We start from the raw sequence: 19,067 nt of genomic DNA on the forward strand, positions 1-19,067 counted from the left end.
GGTCCCCACTAAGGACACATTTCTTCTTCACAGGAAGAGCGTTGGAGCATGTAATTAATATATAACAGCAACCAATGCATTTCTTATGCCTCTTTCCAAGGAACTTGAGGCACTGTGCCAGTTTGGGCCACTGTGCCAATAAAAAAACATTCCTAAAGTGCTCTCTTACAGTAATATACCACTAAAACAAGTGAATCCAGAGTTCTACCAGTATCAGAGATGGAAAAAGCAGAAGTGCATCACATTCACACCTGATATATAGGATGTCAAACCTGCTCAATAGTTATGTAAAAAATAAACAAGTATCTTGGAAAAGCAAGAAGGAACTGAATGAGATTGTTTCCAAGGACAATATACTCACTTTGCAAATGCACAGGCAGGTACCTATGAGGGAGTGCTGCACAAGGAGGGAGTTTACTAAATGGTCCTGAATATGCCCATGGGCTTACACAGGTACGGCCTTAAGAAGTAGTCATAGAATCACAGAATCAGTCAGCGTTGGAAGGAACCACAAGGATCACCCCGTTCCAACCCCCCTGCCATGCCCAGAGATACAAAAGAGTTCAGCAAAGGGTGAATAGTGACAGCTGAGCTCTGTGCAATACCTGGATTCCTGCTGACAGAGCAAAGATGCACATTACTCAAAAAATCTCGAGTCACATAATTACTACTAACTCTCAACAAGAGGGTACAGAGAGAGAAAAAAACTTTGCTGTTGTTTGACTTTGTACAACAAAGCTTCTGCTCTGCAAAGTAAGGAACAGGTAGCAGCTGAGCTGATATTATTGAAATATTCCCTATAGGCAGTCTAAGTTGTCTCATGTATAATACAATACTGAAACAGTACTGCCCATGAACATGGTATGCACATCTTAGCAGATCACTTGTAGAAATACAAACCCAAGACCAGGCAGCAACACTGAAAACATCAGTGTGCTGTTTAAGTCTGCAAGATGATGAAAACAAGATCAATACTTGTGTATGTTTTAGAACCAGTGAAGAGATAATGGAAAAAAAAAGCAACCCACATAATTTGTTCACTGTTCTGTGAGGAAGGTGACATGCTACAGGATGGGTATTTGCACTGAATGAAACAAAGACTTAGCTAGTCATAAAAAAAAACAAACAAAAAAACAACACATTTGAAGAAATAAAATTATCTGTGTTGAAAAATATGACTCAACCTATCTGCACCACTTCCAGCTGGATCATTTCTTACATGCTGTTTGCTGCAGCACTCATTGCCTGTGTATTAGTTGCAGCTACACTCCATACAATGGATCTGCGATAATCTGAGCTCTGAATACCACTGAGAGGTTAGTTTATACAACACTCTAGAACTGAAAAAAACCCTCCTGTGATGTTTTTATTAGACAACTCCTAGTAACAGCTGAAAAATGAAACTGCCATGTGTCAGAGATATTGATACATTACTTTCTATCTTATCTCTCCAAACATTTGGTTTCAATACTGCATTCCATGATGCTATACTCTACTTTGATAGAGTGACCTTCATCCATTATTTCATTCTCACAGCTTGTCTAACTTCAGCTTTGTTCCTGTATGCCAAAACAGCACAGCTCAGCTCAAACTGCAGCCATAACACCTGATCTGGGAATACCTCTGAGACAGTATTAGGCCAGAATTACCAAACTAATTTACAGGAATCTGGTTGCCCGTAGCCAACCTCACACAGCAGCAATCTGGCTGCCATCGATCTCTTACTATTTCTTTCTTGGAAAGAAGCAGAAAGATTAATTATCAAAGTCTGTACAGCACTAACCAGGCGTGCCAGAGGCTACCCTACCCACCAGGGATGCAAATGAAAGCCAACTTCATCTTCCAAAAGTCGTTCCCTTATCATATCGTGCCAACTATCAACAAAACAAGCCCCAAACAAAGTAGGAAAATACATCATCCCAGCATCTACTTGGATGAAAGACATCACGCAGAAAGCACAGATACTGAGGGAGGAAATTAGGGTGTTAGTTATTTCCCTGCAAACCCATGACAATGACTCACAGAATCAATTGTACCAAATAGACGATTGTTGGGAGAAAACAGGATCATCAATGAAACAAAAAAGCAGCTACAAAGCACACAAAGAACCAGGCTGTGAGCTCATCACGGCTCTTGCTTGAAACGACTTCATGGCTGTAAACATCATGCAATTCAGTGTAACTGTATTGTAGGTTGAAGGGGAGGCTCAATTGCTAACATTTCATCAACTCTACCTTTGGGACAGCTAAGGCATTCTTTTGGTGGAGGATGCAATTTTGACAGAAAAGCAAGTCAGTGTTTTCTGGAAAATGTAAACACAAATATGAGCTTGAACCCTAGCACTCATCTCACCTTCCACAAAACCTGACTTTTGGATGATTATTCACTAGAAAATATTATTTATGTAAAGCAGTTTTTTGTAGGCCACTCAGAAATGAAACCCTGAGAAGTTACCAAGAAATCACCATAAGATACAAGTAACATCTAATTATGTAGAGGCACTCTCCAGATTAAAACTCTGGAAACAACAGGCATTTTTTAAAGCAAGCCTCTTGACCCAAATACTCTTAAGAGTTCCAAGCACCTTTTGAAGACCTGGGGGGAAACACAGGCAAACCCTCAGGTCTAGTGCAGTGAGATAGCAGCAGATCACATCAGAGAGGACTTTCAAACTGTGAGGAGTGGGATTGAACAAAAACGAGCCCATATTTCATGAAAAGCTTTCTGAATCATGAAGCTTCTTAAACAGATGTTAATGCTTGAAAGTTCACGGCTTACACCTGTAGCACAGTACGAGAACAATGTTTGCCAAAACGTTTACCTCTATGGAATGTGTCACAGTGCTGATTATAAAGACTTGTCCACCACATGCAGCCCAAATGGTCTCCTCCATCACAAGCAGACTTCTAACAGGCAGAACACCCAGTTTAACTATCTTCTGAGGTTCTGTGTTCCATGTCCCATCTTGAACAATAACAAAGAAGAAGGGTTATACAAAGCAAAATCTTAGTTTTAAACCAGGTTTGAAATCAGTGTCTGTTAAGTGTACTGCTCCAATCTCTGCAAGCTGTCACTTCAAGCTACACAACGATTGATGGATGCTTAAAAGTAGCTTCCAGGTAATAAGGCAAATGCAACATTAAGGGAAAAAAAAACCAACCCAAACTCTCAAATATTTGTTAACTGAAGAAATCCTGTCTGGAATATTTGATAAACAAGGAATCCCACTCTGCAGTCCTGACACAACCACTATCTTTTCTAGAGGAAATACAGGTACAGCTGATATGATTTTCTCCAACTCAGGAGGAGTTCACAACTGACTCACATTTCAAGGTGAATCAACTCCCAACTAGGACAGAATCATCTTTCACATGGAAAATTGTCATCAGTATTTTTACTGTAAGTTCTAATGATCTCAAATGACTCCCTAGGAGTGTATTAATGGAATGTACTTCCTGCTATTAGATGATTCCTTTAAGAACAAAATTGGTTATAAAATAAAAGTTAACTTTGTGCCATATCTTCACTTTTCCTATTTTTTCCCCAACTGCAACCCGCATTTTTTTCTGTGGACTGCATTTAGCAGATCCAAATAACATTATGCACACACATGAGGCACGATCAATCACTCAAAGGCCTTCTGATAGAAACTGCATGCTGGCACTTACTGTTCTGGTCACTTAGAAACAAGGATTAGCAAATTATTTATCTCAAATTTAAGAGCTAGCAACGTAGGATTCTTGAATTGATTGTAGTTGTGTCTTTTATACACACAATTTGACATAATAAATACATCATTAATCATTTAAATACTTGCTACTTGTTTCTTCCTATTGTGTACACTCAAACAAAGTCTCAAAGACCACATTTCTATCCATTATGCTTCAGTAGCAATCTCACAATCTGTTGAAGTACTTGTTTTTACATTGAGATAAAGTATGTCCCAAGGGGCTCATTTCCACACTCAGACTTCTTCCTGCACGAGCTGCAGAAAAGTTGTCAACTGGTTTCAACTCAGTAACCACTCAGTAAATTTCAGTTTACGAGATCCAAGGCAAACACATCTTTAGGCAAGCACTTAAGTACAACCTTTTTTCTTCTCCCCCAGTAAAAAGTGCATCTTTATTTATCTGAGTAGGTAAAGGAGCATGAAATTTTCTGCTTCACAATAGCAGCAGCAGCAACAACAACAACAATGGGAAGCCTCCGCTCTGGAGTACTTCTCATTGCTTCTGCCATCTGCATGACACAAACTTCGCTGAGTCACCTTCAGGATGTGGCTCTCTTCCGAAATCATCTTTGTAGAACTGACATTTAGTTTCAGGCTGTCAAAATAATTTTTGCTAGTTTATTTTGCAAGTGAGAACAGTGTTTCCAGTTATTAGCCTGCAAACTCTCCCAGCAATGTCAAAGTCACTTTGTGTTCTTTCTGACTCATGGACCATTAGTAATAAAGAAACTTCTGGAAAAGTTTTCATTTGTTAGCAACCACATTTTCCCCAAATTAACTTCTTAGGTGGAGGCTGCCCATACCCTATGAACACTTCAACCACTGTATGCAGTTAAGTGTAAAGCCTTCAAAGAGGAAAGTGAGTTCAACACTGGCACAGGTTGCCCAGGGAGGTTGTGGATGCTCCCTCCCTGCAGGTGTTCAAGGACATCTTGGATGAGGCCTTCAGCAACCTTTTCTAGTGGGAGGTGTCCCTGTTTATGGTGAGGGGGTTGGAACTGGCTGATCCTTGAGGTCCCTTCCAACCTAAACCATTCTACGATTCAATACTACCAACGTTACAAATACTATCAGTGGTAGGAATATTTGAGTCAACCAACATGCATACCAAAATTCAGCTGTCAGAGAACCATTTGCTGTTAGCATAGCACTTAATGCAGTTGCTTTAAAAGTTCAGTGGGACTGGGTATGTAAAAAGGTGAGACACAGACCTGACATCTTTCATGTTACCCTGACTTCAAGTGAAGAAACTGCAGTCACACCTGGCGCGTCACTTTGCCCAGGAAAAACCTTAAGTGATCACCCTACCCAGACACTCTAAAACTGTCTCTAAAAAGGCTGTTCTGACATTTTTTATGTCTTCCTGCTAACGTTGGTGTCTTCCAGCACAGACAGCATCTGAGACAGATGAGGGGGTAAAAAACAGTTGGAGGAGACTCTCTAGTCTGGTAATTAGGGCAGTAGATAACAATCGGATAACTGCATTCTGGTCCTTGCCTCAGTGAATGCTTAATTAATTATACAAAGTGGAATGGCACCAGGAGCAGGAATTAAACAGTGTGCACTTCTCTCCTCTTACTCTGTGTCAGCCAGGGAAATCTCCTGACATTTGGAAGCACGGGTACAAATGCTTTCAAGCAAGGCAAGGGATTAAATTTAGTAATCCAAGACACTTCTGTGAATGCTTTAACCACAGGCTGCAGGCTAAAGGCAAGATCACGATTTCAATATGCTCAGAATTTTATGACCCATCACCATTTCACTTAGCAAGTCTGTGTCTAGTTCACAGGTTGTTCCAAGACTATGGAAATCACACTTCTAAGAAAAGCTAATACTCTCTCTGCTTCTCTCTCCACATCTCAGCAGACACTGCTCAATACCTGCCTGCACAGACCTCAGAGTTGATGCTTGTGTTATCTGTCTGATCCCCAGAGTCCACTGCTTCTGAAGTCTAGGTGAAAACACCCAACAAGGTAAATGTACCTCCTCTGAAGTATTTTTAAAAGTCTGTAGTAGTTTTGCCTTCTGTTGTGCTTTCAGTCAAGCTGAACTGAACATGTTTTGTTGTTAGTAGCTCCTCTCTTGCTTAGCAGCACTATTGATGAGTTCAACAGAGCTGCCAACACAGCTCTGGGAAAAGTGGTTGTTGGTTAATTTGTGCAGTGGAGCACAAACATTTTGTCCAGCAGATGGTACACAAACCAGCACTGTTGAGGAGTAAGATGGTAGCTACAGAAGGAAAAAGTTTAGTACATCATCTTATCACTTGGAAATAAACTGACAGACTCAGGTCCACTCTTCTAAATAAGGTATGTTCCATACTACAGATGCACAGAGTAACTTTTTCCTACCTGTGCAACAAATTCTTTGTGTTGAATAGCTGACAGAGCTCTACTTAAAATTATAGTGACTATCATGTATGATAAAGGGGTAACCTTTCTTCTAGGATGAAAATCCACCTCACAATCTAACAGAGTTGTGATCTTTGTGTCTTCCTCTCTGGGCAGGAAGTATAGTGGATGAGTTCAGTATATGAAAAGATGAGACTCTCCTGAGCCTTCTCTTGTGTAGGCTGAACAGTCCCAGCTCTCTCAGCCTTTCCTCATAAGACAGATTCTCCAGTCCCTTCACCATCTGAATGGTCCTGTGCTGGACTTCCTCCAATATGTGTACATCTCTTGTACGGAGGAGCCCAGAAACTGACCCAACACTCCACATGTGGCCTGACCAGCGCTGAGCAGAGGGGAAGGATTACTGAGCATGCCAAACACTGTGAACTAAAAACTGCAGGGGTGAGCATGCAGGGGCTGGTGGCCCTGTACACAAGCAAGAGGCTGCTGACACCAGTCACGTGGTGAATGGATAGCCAGTACCATCCAAGCAGCACATCTCAGCTTAACCAAACTCCCTGACACTGCTAGTACATGAACGCTTCTACTCTTTGCCATCATCGTTCCGATTCTTCTTTTTCCTGTCTCTCTCCATACTCTTTAAGGGCTCTATGGAAAGGAAATGTACATCAATGTCTAGAAGAAAGGAAGTACTTGGAACTGACTACAATATATCAGGAAGAACACACCTGTAGTATATAAAGATTGTGATTTCCCTTTCCTAAGATACTTTTGTGAACAGCAGTCAAACACGTGCTGACCTTTTTTGTTACATCAGAAAACACATCTGCTGGGCTGTCTGCAGTCAGCAAAAACAGGATTTGTTGTGTATTTTTTCCTTAACATCATCTAGGAATGCTTTGCCTGGCAATGTTCCTAACCATTCAGACTAAGGAAAACAGTAAAGACACACTATTCCAAAATGATAAATGTGCAGAATTTGATAGTATTGTAAACACTTCCCAACACACAAGGTGTCAGAAACAATTTGCATCACTACCACTAATATATATACATATATAGAATATCTGATTTGCAGTCCCCCACACTCGTCTCTTCACCCACAAAACTAAGGATTACTGAGGATAACTGTCAGGGCTTTCAGACGTATTTCAGATGAACATATTAGCTGTGTTCAGATAAACACATTATCTGATCTACGTCCTAGTCTTGCTGTGACATTTTCACATCTCACCATGTTAGCTCACATTGAAAAACTGAGCAGAGTTTATGACATCAGCACCTCACTGACTTTGCTTTTAATGTATAGAATCATGGAATCGTTTAGGTTGAAAAAGGTCTTCATGATCATTGAGGCAAGTATTTTTTAACTCATAAGTGAAAATACAAGGATACAGAAGTATCTCATAAAACATGGCCACCCCACAAAGGAAGAAACCTCACTGTGCACCTTCAGCTCTCCCACTAACAGGGCACATGGTCTTTATTCACTATACACACTTGTTAGCTTCTACTTCAAATTGCTTCAAGACAATCCTACATGCAGCCAGAGCGCACCCTGGATGCTGCTGATATAACAAAGTTCTCTAGTGAAGGAAGTCAGAAGACAGCACTTGCTGTCTGTAAGCAAGCTGGATATTTAATATGCATCGAGCCACCTGAAAACAACAGGAGAAAATAAAGGTCTTTGTGTACTGAAACTAAATGATAGAAGTTATGGGTTTTGACTGCATACATAGAGGAATAGAACTTCATTTACTGAACTCATCCACTATGCTACCTGCCCAGAGAGGAAGACACAAAGATGACAACTTTATTAGATTGTGAGGTGGATTTTCAACCTAGAAGAAAGATTATCCCTTTATCACACATGGAGCCCCCATAGGAGGCTGCAAAACCCATTTACATGTGCATCCCATAGCATTTGTCCTCCTCAGGTTCCAAATTAAGTGACCATAATTCACATTCACTTTTAAATCTTTCCTTACTCTATGCTGATAGACCAAAACCCCAAGTTGAAGTGCATGGCTAGAAAGTAAGCCCCTCTGCAGAACAGAAGACGACCCTGATGAATTGGAGAAAGCTCCTCAGAGGCTGCCTTCCCCCTCCCTCTCATTTCACTGCCTGGATTCCTTTGTTTGGTAAAATAGGTCAGTGCTCATAAAAACCACCCCTCCAGGGCTGACGGCCTCACATGACCACAGCAGCCAGCTGTAAGGAATACAGTGCTAACATGGCAGCATCTGATTCACACAACTTTCATGAGCCCAAACTAAGAAAAGGAGTAGCAAAACGAATGTGTATTTCCCATCTCAGGGGTCCAGCAATCCTGCAAAAAATGACAGGCTGTAAGAATACTGAGCTGCACAAAACTGGTGTCTTCAGAGGAAGACAAATAGGGGATACTATGATCCTGGTCAGCACAACAAAACCTTCAGCCAATAACATAATTCAGTATGGTTAACAGCTCTGTCCTGACCTTAATGTGCTCTGTAGATATGCAACCTCTGCATCCTTTCTCACCTATATTGCCTAGAATGTAAGTCAGCCTTTTGAAGTAATTTCTTCTGGAAGAAGTTGAGCAACAGCAACTGCAGTCTTTAACTGGTTTAAATACACCAATCCCTTCCAGGGAAAATGACAGATTCACTTTACTGCTCCATCCAGGTACAGAGATTACAACACCAAAAATTGTTATGAGAGCAGGGTCAAGACCTCACTCATGTGCCTCCAAACCAAAGAATAATGTGCTGCCTAGTGTTAATGTATTTTATTTTTTTAAGGGAACTGGAACCTAATGTCTGGCTTTAGATCAGAGGCAACAGCTCAGCAGGAAACCCACTTGGTTGAAGATGATAACTAGTGAAAGGAAATCTCTTTCCAACACTTTTTTTCAGATTCTTTGTTGATTGAAAGAAAAAGAAATTAAACATCACATCCTGTACTTCCCCCAAACTAAGTCTTTGTATAATGTAATACTGGACAAGCAGCTTGCTCCAAGATTCAAGACACTGAGCTTGGCTCCTCAGAGACTGGCAGCATTTAGTTGCCCCACTGCACCCAGTGCACACTGTTTAAAGGGCACACCTCAGCAGAGGTACAACAACCACTTTTATTCGGCTCACAATAGTAAGTTACACCAGATTTCTGCTGGCTCTGCATTTCACAAGGTTAGGTGTCTGTGCCAATGACTCACTTAAAAACTCAAGTTTCAAGCTCTAAATAAAGCTTTGCTGATTTTGAACTGAATTAACCATGCGTATATATATATATATGCAGTACTGCAAGAAAGTTAGGCCCAAACAAGCTCTGGAGAAGATAGTTCTGGTTCAGAGGCATTAGCTAGGGATTCTCTTGGAAACAAATTCTTTTAGCCAATTAGCTAGCTACAAAACCACCAACTGTGATGCTAATGGAAAAACGGGTCCTACTGTAAAATACATGAGTAGCACACACGGGAAAGACTTCTATCTTCTTGGAGTAGAGCTGTCAATTCAAATGAGCTCTACAGGAGGCTATTTGTGTTTTTCACAAACACCTGCACTGAGTAGTTGATTGGAATTAGTGTGGTGCTGTATAACAGTCAGTATACTTCCTGCTACAGCATAAACTTGTGGACTCTTACAGTACTGAAAACTTTAGGATTTAAGCTAAGGAGCGCAATCAGTTTTTGTATGTATCATATGGTAAAAGTGGAAACAGTGTCAAGGTTCCTGCTATGCTTTATTAAGTGAAAACAAGTGTTTTCAGAAGCACTGATGAGTGTAGAACCCTTAGTTCAGGACTTTCATAAAGAATTTTCAAAACACATAATAGTGGGAAACTGTTTCTGCCAAAATACACTGTCACACAAGTTCCTCAGGATGTTCCCAAATCATATCACTACATACCTTCTGCTTTTGTGTAGATTGAGATGTTTCCATTAACCAAGCCAGCAAACAAGTATTGAGACATACATGTTAAGCTCATTACAGTTGATTTTTCAGGAGTGAAGAAGTGCTGAAGTCGAATTTTCTTTGAGCCTTGGCAACTTTTGTAAATAGAAATGCTATAAATAGAAGCAAGATAAAATAAATGTGAAATTGTGTTGTTGTGTTTTATTTAGTTCTGATTAGAATAGGCACAAAAGAAGTTTAGAATACTAGAGGAAGAAAATATATTCTCCTCCAATTCAAAGGAAGATAAGTATGGAAAGGAGTATCTGGGTCATCCAAAACGTCTATGCAGACAACCTGCAATTACTTAACATTAACATGTAACAACACTTTTCATATAATCAGGAGAAACCTTTACTTAACAAAGAAGCATAATAAAAATTCTGCTCAGATCCCTTATTATGAGTCTACCCAAAACTTTCTCTCAATTAAAAAACTCAAACCAAAATGCATTAAGTATTATTTGGAAGAACCACAGAAAAGAGAAAAACTCAGGCATCAATTACACTTACAATTCCCACAATTCCTACAGATTATTACCGTGGGTATGTAAGGAATATTGAAGAGTTAAATCTGGAATGAATTGCACTTCACAAGTGAAGATAAATCAGGACAATTAGATAATGCAGTTTTGGAAAAAAAACCTCAGCATTTAGCTTGGAAAATTTGGTTCTCCTTCATTTATACCAATTAGAAACACCTTCCAAACTAACAAATGGTTACATACTTATGCCCTCACTAGGTATAGAAAAACCTGTTTGCTTACAGAGTTAAGTTTGGAAAACCTAACTTTGTTAGCATAAATCAAGGGATGACTCAGTAAGGTCACTGGTTCAAACACAGCAAAACAACTCATGCCAATAGCAAACAGCAGTATTTATTTGCATGAGAAATCCTGCAAAATATTACAGTGTGGATGGTTAATGAGTTTCTTGTAAACACTTAATCGTTCTGAAGAAGTTCCAAACCCTGAATATTATGTTAGAATATTCTAAAGTAAAATTTGTGTTTTTCAGACATGATGTATGGTGAATTAATCCTCTTTCATCAAAGACTGCATTATTTTCATTTCAAATACTACGTGGTGTCTTTTCAAATCTTGTAGGGTGCGTTTTTCCCTTAACAGAAGTGGAAAGGGCAAGTTGAGGTCACTAAAATATCACACAGCTACTTCTTTAAAAAGCAAACATTTTCTTGGAAGCATCTCACACGATTTTCCTATAGAATAGTAAACCTAATGAATAAATCATACACTAAAGATGAGAATCACCTTCCTTCTTCCGTGCCAAGGCAAATAGTAGGCACATTAGATGCTTTTGCAAGAACATTTTCAGAGTCGACAGCCTTGTTTTGCTCTTGGAGTTTCTCCTCCTCTGGTATGTAGACCATGCAGAGAATCCGTGACTCCACATTGAAGCACTCAATAACCTTGGGACTGGAGTACTGAAATGAGACTATTGCAATCTGGCCCATCTGATTAGTACAGCTGCCAATCTGAAGTGGAAAGAGGAAGGAGAAAAGACAAGACCAAAACTGGTACCTGTCCCCAGGAAGATCAGCACTAACAAGAACGAGTAATTGGAACATTAATTGAAGTGCATATTTGAAGTTACACACATGAACATGAGTTTTCATGCACTAAGACATAAACAAGAACATAGCACAAATACAAGCAATTTCAGAACATTATATTCACAAAGTGCCCTTGCATACTCACAAGAAGTTATTTCTTTTTTGGAAGGATAACTGTTATGGCCTATTGTGTTGGCCAACTCAGCTGTACATCCATATATTGCAGTAAAGTAGCTTTATTTTAATAGACAGTGTTCAAATTTATCTCAGATTCTCTTAAAACTGGTAATACAACTGAAGCTTGTCCTTTGCTCAGTAATAGGTCTACAAATAAATGCTTTGTCCCAACAGAAAGAGAGATTAATCTAATCCCTTTTATAAACTTGCTGATAGAGGATTCTACAACTTCTCCCTGATCCAGAACTAAGTATCACCAATAACTCCACAAATGTGTACATTCTGGGGATCTGGGAAGAGTGAATACAGAAATATCTGCCCAAGCAGCAGTAAGCATTTTTATACAGTAACTCTTTGTGTTTGTACGAAATGAAAAAGCAAAGCAAAGAGAGAGAATGAACATCTTGTGGCAGCAGAAAGACTTTATTGCTATATATTTGTGATGACTGCTTACAAACAGCAGACAGAAGGAAGTTATATGGGTCACCTTGAAAAAGCCCAGTGGCAAAAGCTACTGCTTATTTCTACTTTCAACTCAAAGGTACCCTTAAAATTTCAGTATTGTAGTAATAAGAAAACCTACTGAAATCATTAGCTTAAAAACATATATATTATTTTAAACAAAAAACCCCAAATCAATGTCAACAATGAAATATCCCACCACCAAAACACAAACATCCCAGTATCAGCTATTCCACTTTGCCTTCTGGAATATCTACATATTTGGGGTCATAACAACATGCCAGAATAGTTCTCTCGTTTTTTTCCCCATATGCACAGATTTAAACAGATTACTTAAGGCTAAAACATTTCTAAAACATGGAACTAAACAACAGGACAGTGTAAGCTCCTATTCGTTTTAGCAGCTTTCATTATAAATTAGCAGATAACTCACTTCTGAATGTCTGCAGCACTTTGGAATTGCTTCTGTGCCACACTAACAAATCACACGTACACAAATGACACCCTACAGAGAACAGTGAGACCACATGGACAAAATTCCTAGCTATCCTTTATGAAAGTACATAAAAATAGGGACAACTAAGTTTTTATTTCAGATCCTTATGTTGCAGAGAAACAGGAGCTTTTAATGGTTACACTTACCCAAAGAAAACCATGTTCCATGGCACAGGAATCTGGCGCCTTTTCTCCAGAGAGGTACAGTTCAGGATTATAAGCAGCACATTCAATCTTCAAAGAAAGTAAAGGCAGGCAGTTACCACACTAAAACGATATGCCTGCTTCTGCCTACTGTATCCCTAAATGTTTTAGTTCATCACGGACTATTAAAGAATCTCAGAAGGCAATAAGTCAGCTCTGTCTGCTCAGCTCCCCATGGGCAGTCAGCAGCACGTGTGTTGTTCTCAGCACAACACTCATCTACTCTTACAAAGACCACAAACTCTCTAGCTGACCTGTTCAAGTGTTTCATGACCTTTATTAAGTTTTTCCAAATACCCAACTTAATGCCATCCTTGCTGTAACTTAGTCTGTTGCTCCTCACCTCAGCCACCGAGCACTTTCCTTTCAGCAGTGTCCTTCTACACATAAGGGTGATGCATGTCATGATTCTGCCAGGGTCTTCTCTTCTTTAGACTAAATTAACATTATCACTTACTTAAACTACTTAAATTTATTTATTTGTTTAAGTTCTTGGTTATTGTCACTTTTCCACCTGGTATCTCACTAGCAGATAAATGAGCTTCATCTACTAGAGAGTGCAGAACCTTCTTACCTGAGTGTACTGCTTTAGCAGAGCTGTTAGCACTACTACATCGTGATTAACCTCTTATGAAGCTTATTTGTACTCACTCATTGATGATTCCGTCTTTGTAACAATGTTACATTCTGAAACAATTCACAGATTGTTGGTATTTAAAGCTTACTTTTACAGATCTAATCAACCACCTCCTCAATCTGTACTTGTGAAGCTCTTTACTCCCACCTGAGCATACCATGTCATGTGTCTGTCCTACTGCCTGTCATCCTTGGGTTCTTTTCCCTTCCAATTATAGCTCCATGCACTTTACTCACTTTGAATGCTAACGCTATCACCCACAACACCAATATTCCCTCCCAACTTTGTGTCATCATGTCACTGTCAGTACATTAAGCTGCTTGGGGGCTGCAGCACTGCTTGGGGTTGTTGTGACCAAAGTGTAGAACCCTGCACTTGGCCTTGTTAAATCTCATCCCATTGGCCTCTGCCTACCCATCAGGCCTGTCAAGGTCCCTCTGAAAGGCTCTCCCACCCTCCAAGAGATCGACACTTGCTCCTAGCTTGGTGTCATCTGCAAACTTACTGATGCTGGACTCAATGCCCTTTTCCAGATCATCAATACAGATGTTGAACAGGACTGGGCCCAGCACTGACCTCTGGGGCACACCACTAGTGACAGCTGCCAACTGGATGTGGCACTGGACCCCAGGCAGCCTCTGACCACCATATCTCCCATCAGCCCTTCTCTATTTGTGAACAACAGGTCAAGTAAGGCTGCACCCCTGGTAGGCTCACATAACAGCTAAGTTGTCCTCCATACATCTCTAGGAACTTTCTAGACTGCCTCTTCTCTGCAGTGTAAAAACATATAAAAACCATTCAAAACACCTCATGACTATACCTAGAATAAGAAGGGTTATGATGAGGTGTGATGCTACAGTTTTAGACAAGACTTTCCATAATTCACAGCAATGTTCTCATCCCTGACATCAATGTCATTATAGTGCAGTAATAGAGACAACTGAGATAGTATTGACTTAGATAACCTCACCATAACCTGGCCACCTCACCTCCCAACAGTGAGTAATTATTGAGAAAAACAAACCAAGAAAAAACAAACAAACAACAAGAATCAGACAGAAGTGGAGCCAAGCTTCTGACACTCTGTAAGCTGTGGGTTACTTTGGAGCCTCAACTAAACACTTGGAAACCTCAAGACAATTCAAAATTCCCAGCAGTTCTGTTTCCACTGAGCGACAATCTTACATCTGGAAGTGAATGTCATACTATATAAATGTAAACACTGCATCAGTGCCATTCCTGCAGTCTTCTTAGACTGTCCATTGCTACTGGTCTTACACTAAGGCACTAATTCAAGAGAGGTAATAGATGTCAGTAGTATTTTTCAGTAGTTATATCACAACAAGAAAACTGTAATTGTAATGTCTTGTAAAAATTCCACTCACCTTAAACTCCTGCTGCTTGGCCATCATAACTGGCATGTGTCTAACAAGCAGAGGATGTTTCTCTTTTTTGATTTGATTCCCATCATCTTCTACACAGAACCAACCTAACAAGTTATCCTCTGCTGTAGTAGAAAGAACAAACATCACACATCCCACGTACTTTCACTGAATAACTGCTTACACCTCTAAAGGGATAGAAGTTTGTTAGGATTGGTTAATACTGATCAGGCTGTTCCTATGCCATGTATGTATGAATGACAATATACAATTATAAGCAAAACATTAATATAGCAATTTCATACATATTAATAATGCAAAAAAGGGCCACCTTACACTAGCTAAATGTTAAGGGTATTCTCTTGAAGATCTCAGCAGTATTGATTACACATCAAGCTTCTCCTCAGGCTCTAGCAAATCTGTGTTTTGCAAATAGCATTTCTCTGCCTGTGTGACACTGCTGCCAAGTACTAATAATTAGAAGGATCCTCCACCTGGAATGGTGGAGACAACCATTCTCTCTTCATCTCTTTTTGTTATTTTGCCTACCTTCAACCTGACACCACCAAAGCACTGCATTTTCAGGATCTGATGGTGACAACTTGAGTTCTAGCTAGTACACAGCCTCAATGCTTCTCAAGTTGGCCATCCAAAATATCAAGTATCTTTGGACATCTCCACACCCTGTGCAAACACAGGAGACTAGTAACATCACAGAGCAGCACTAAGTGTGGAGCAATAAAGAACCTTCCAGTAAAGACTACTAAAGATTTACATTAAAAAACCCAAACCACCAAAACACTCTCCCTGAAAATATTGAGTCTTACATATCCAACTAAAGAAATATGGCATTGCATTAAAAACTACTCCCACAAGTTTATTTCAGCCTTAAGAAATTAAAGAAATGAACCTAACAGCTTTACAGATATCTCCTAGCTAAAGCCAGTCTGAGCTAACACTGAGGAATTTTAGTCTGAAGTTCAAACTTTTAAACATTCATAAGATATGCAGAAATAAATTTACAATGGAGTGACTTCCTCACTTGTCTCTCCTATGGCATATCTTATTCTTGCTGATTTACATGCAATAATTAGCAGCATCTACCACAGACTTCATTAAAGTAGTGCAGCAATGACATTCCTTTGCAATGAAGCTCCCACCCTAGCCTCATTACTTTGCAGCAATATGTCATCATCACTGTTGCAGTTTTAAGCTCTGTAGGTAGATTTTCTCAAAACACAATTTTCTAAACACTAATAAAGAGAAATTACACAGTACATTGAGAGCTATCTTAACCTGATAGGAAAGTTGAGTAGCTAAGAATTACCAAGGGCTAGTTTAGCCATCTGTAAATTGTTGATCCAAGACTGTTTGATGGCAGGGGTAAAGGTATTGAACACAGCTGTAAAGAAAGTAGGCCGCCCAGACCTGCAAGCCAAAAAACAAAAGTCATTCTGAATGCACTGTATGCAAGACACAATCAAAGCCAGAAATGCTGAGCAAGGTGAAATGTCATTATTAATACTTGGACAAAGACACAGCTCTGATAGAAGCATGCAGGCTATGCTATGAATCACAGAAGTACTGAGGTTGGAAGAGACCTTTGAGATCAAGTCCAATCACAATCCCACCACTATTGCTAAGCTACTAACACCAAAGCACGTCCATAAGCATCACATCCATGCATTGTTTAAATACCTCCAGGGATGGTGACTTTACCACCTCCCTGGGCAGCCTGTTCCAATGCCTGATAAATCCTTGTTGTTGCATATGAGAAGAGACCGACTCCTGCCTTGCCCCAGCCTCCTTTGATGTAGTTAGAAGAGGGCAATGAGGTCTCTCCTTAGCCTCCTCTTGTGAAAACTAAACCTGTTTCCTTGTGTTCAAGGCCTTTCACCAGCTTAGTTACTTTTCTCTGGACATGTTCTAGCATCTCAAATGTCTTTCTTGTAGTGAGGGGCCCAAAACTGAACACAGTACTTGAGGTGTGGCCTCACCACATCTGCTAATCGCATTCCTAGACCTGCTGTATGGCATGTGCCACACGCGCCTGTCTTCCTACACTTCACAGGGAATGGCACGAGAAGAACACCCTGCTCTGGGAAGGAATGTAACCCTTGCTGCTTCCCATTAGCTGTCACTGCCACAGTTTCTCTCTTGCTTCCTGGCTCTGGAGTGCAGGGCTGAGATGACAAGAAACTGCAGTGCTGTCCTGGAACCTTCCAAGAACCCAGCACCATGGTCTGAAAGCTGAACAAAGGCTAACTGCAGAGACAGAGGAAGCAGAAGAGCTACAGACTCCCAAATCGTCCTTGGGACATCTATGCCCAACACACAACCCCCGTTTGAAAACTGTAATCGCAATGACTACTGACTTGTCCTGTTTGCCTGAGAGTTGCAGCTGAATTCTGCATCGATCTGCTGCTCTGATTTCATCTTCTTTCTTCAAAATCAGTTTTTTTAAAGCTGAGGTCCAGTCATCTGCTACAGATTGGTTTAAGTTCTGAAAAATTAAAGAAGTAATGACTCAGTGCCATTCCACTGGTTGATTTCCAACAGGGTAAGGTGATCTCTGCACACAACAAACAAGCCCTGGCACCTGGGCCTCATTAGTCCACAGTTTCATCGTGGATAATGTATTTGTAAACACATGTCAAAATACTCGTAAGAAAATCTGCTAGCATATTTTATATGATGATTAATCCCACACTGTTTTGATGACACACAAGTGACATTCCCAAGCATCTATCAGAGCAAGAAATGTAACATTTGTATCAGGTGCATGCATTGTCTGAAGACCATCTCATGAAAACATTCACAGCCCACAATGCCAATATGCTTTTGTCCAAATCATAGAATCAACCAGGTTGGAAGAGACCTCTAAGATCATCCAGTCCAACCCAGCACTCAGCTCTAGCCAGTCAACTAGACAGTGGCACTAAGTGCCTCATCTAGTCTTTGTTTGAACACCTCCAGGGACAGTGACTCCATCACCTCCCTAAATCCTTGAGACAAAGTGTTTACAGAGCCACCATGAAAGCTGTCTTTGTGGCTGGAATCTGGTTAATTAGGATGTTGAAACCATTTCAGCCTGCGGTGGCAGGTAGAAGGTAAAAGCTGTGCCTAAGCAAACATGAAGGGTATAAGTCAAAAGGCAAAAAGGCACATTTGTTTGTCTTAAGGCCACTGAAAACTCTTTGTGAAATTTGGTGTTAAAGTACTGTATCTGTTTGTCAGAATATAAGCTAAATAAAAGAGATGTGAACAAGGCTAAAGCAAATTAGCTAAAAAAACTCCTCCAAAAATCCTGTTACAGTTCTGTAATTTATACTCAGTTATGAAGCACAGCTCCCCCTAAAGCCAGGATTATGGAGCTTGGATGGGCATCAAGAGCTTCCTCCAGATAACCATGCTCCTACTACCTTGTCTAATTGCAAGAATCCGATTTCTGAAGCTCAAATGTAATTCTACTTCCATATAAGCTTATCAGCCCCTGAGCAAATGCAGACACTTGTAATATCTACCTACATTTTAAAACAACAAAGAAATACAAGATTAAAAGACAGCTGTAATCTACTTACAATGCTAAAGAGTTAACAGTAAATAAATTACTAGAGGTAAAAAATTATTACACTCTTCACTAAAGCATGTCCTGCACAGAATCCTGGTGGAGACAATTATGTAATGGGAACATATTTGAACAAAAAAATAAAAATCCAGCTTTATTACCTGATAGTTTCCTTTAAGGCTGCCTATTAATTGACCAATTTGGCCAACTACACTCAAGTCATGTAAAAGGTACTGCAGATCATGGTACAGTTGCCCTGGTCCCATATAGAGCTTGTCTAAAAATGAATAAAAACATAAGGTTATACATAATAAATTGTCATCTGAAGGAGTAAAGCATGACAGAAGGAATAACATTAACATATACTTCTATTTCTTAACACTATGAAAATTAAGCTTATAGAAATTAAGCATTTCTGACTCTCTAGATTGCCAAAACAACTAATGCACTGATGTGCAGCTAGGGTCTTCAGTACTTCTGAAAATCAGAAATATCAATACTTCACTTTGGCATTTCAGGTGTTTTTGATGTCCCTGCAGACAGGGAACTCC

General features: G+C 40.0%; 1 protein-coding gene across 8 annotated transcripts in view; it reads right to left on the reverse strand.

The window, feature by feature from the left end:
* The window catches only part of ARHGEF10 (Rho guanine nucleotide exchange factor 10), a 109,973-nt gene that overhangs the window by 19,356 nt on the left and 71,550 nt on the right, over positions 1 to 19,067 (reverse strand). For all 8 annotated transcript variants that reach the window (XM_064145859.1, XM_064145854.1, XM_064145855.1 and 5 more), the window contains 8 exons: positions 18,678 to 18,793; positions 17,324 to 17,451; positions 16,276 to 16,376; positions 14,952 to 15,073; positions 12,870 to 12,956; positions 11,287 to 11,510; positions 9,972 to 10,129; positions 2,822 to 2,964 (listed from right to left, as the gene is read on the reverse strand). In XM_064145859.1, the coding sequence (XP_064001929.1) occupies positions 2,822 to 2,964; positions 9,972 to 10,129; positions 11,287 to 11,510; positions 12,870 to 12,956; positions 14,952 to 15,073; positions 16,276 to 16,376; positions 17,324 to 17,451; positions 18,678 to 18,793 (1,079 nt within the window). The remainder of the gene's footprint in view (positions 1 to 2,821; positions 2,965 to 9,971; positions 10,130 to 11,286; positions 11,511 to 12,869; positions 12,957 to 14,951; positions 15,074 to 16,275; positions 16,377 to 17,323; positions 17,452 to 18,677; positions 18,794 to 19,067) is intronic.

This window comes from Pogoniulus pusillus, chromosome 7, assembly GCF_015220805.1.
Source record: "Pogoniulus pusillus isolate bPogPus1 chromosome 7, bPogPus1.pri, whole genome shotgun sequence".
NCBI lineage: Eukaryota > Metazoa > Chordata > Aves > Piciformes > Lybiidae > Pogoniulus > Pogoniulus pusillus.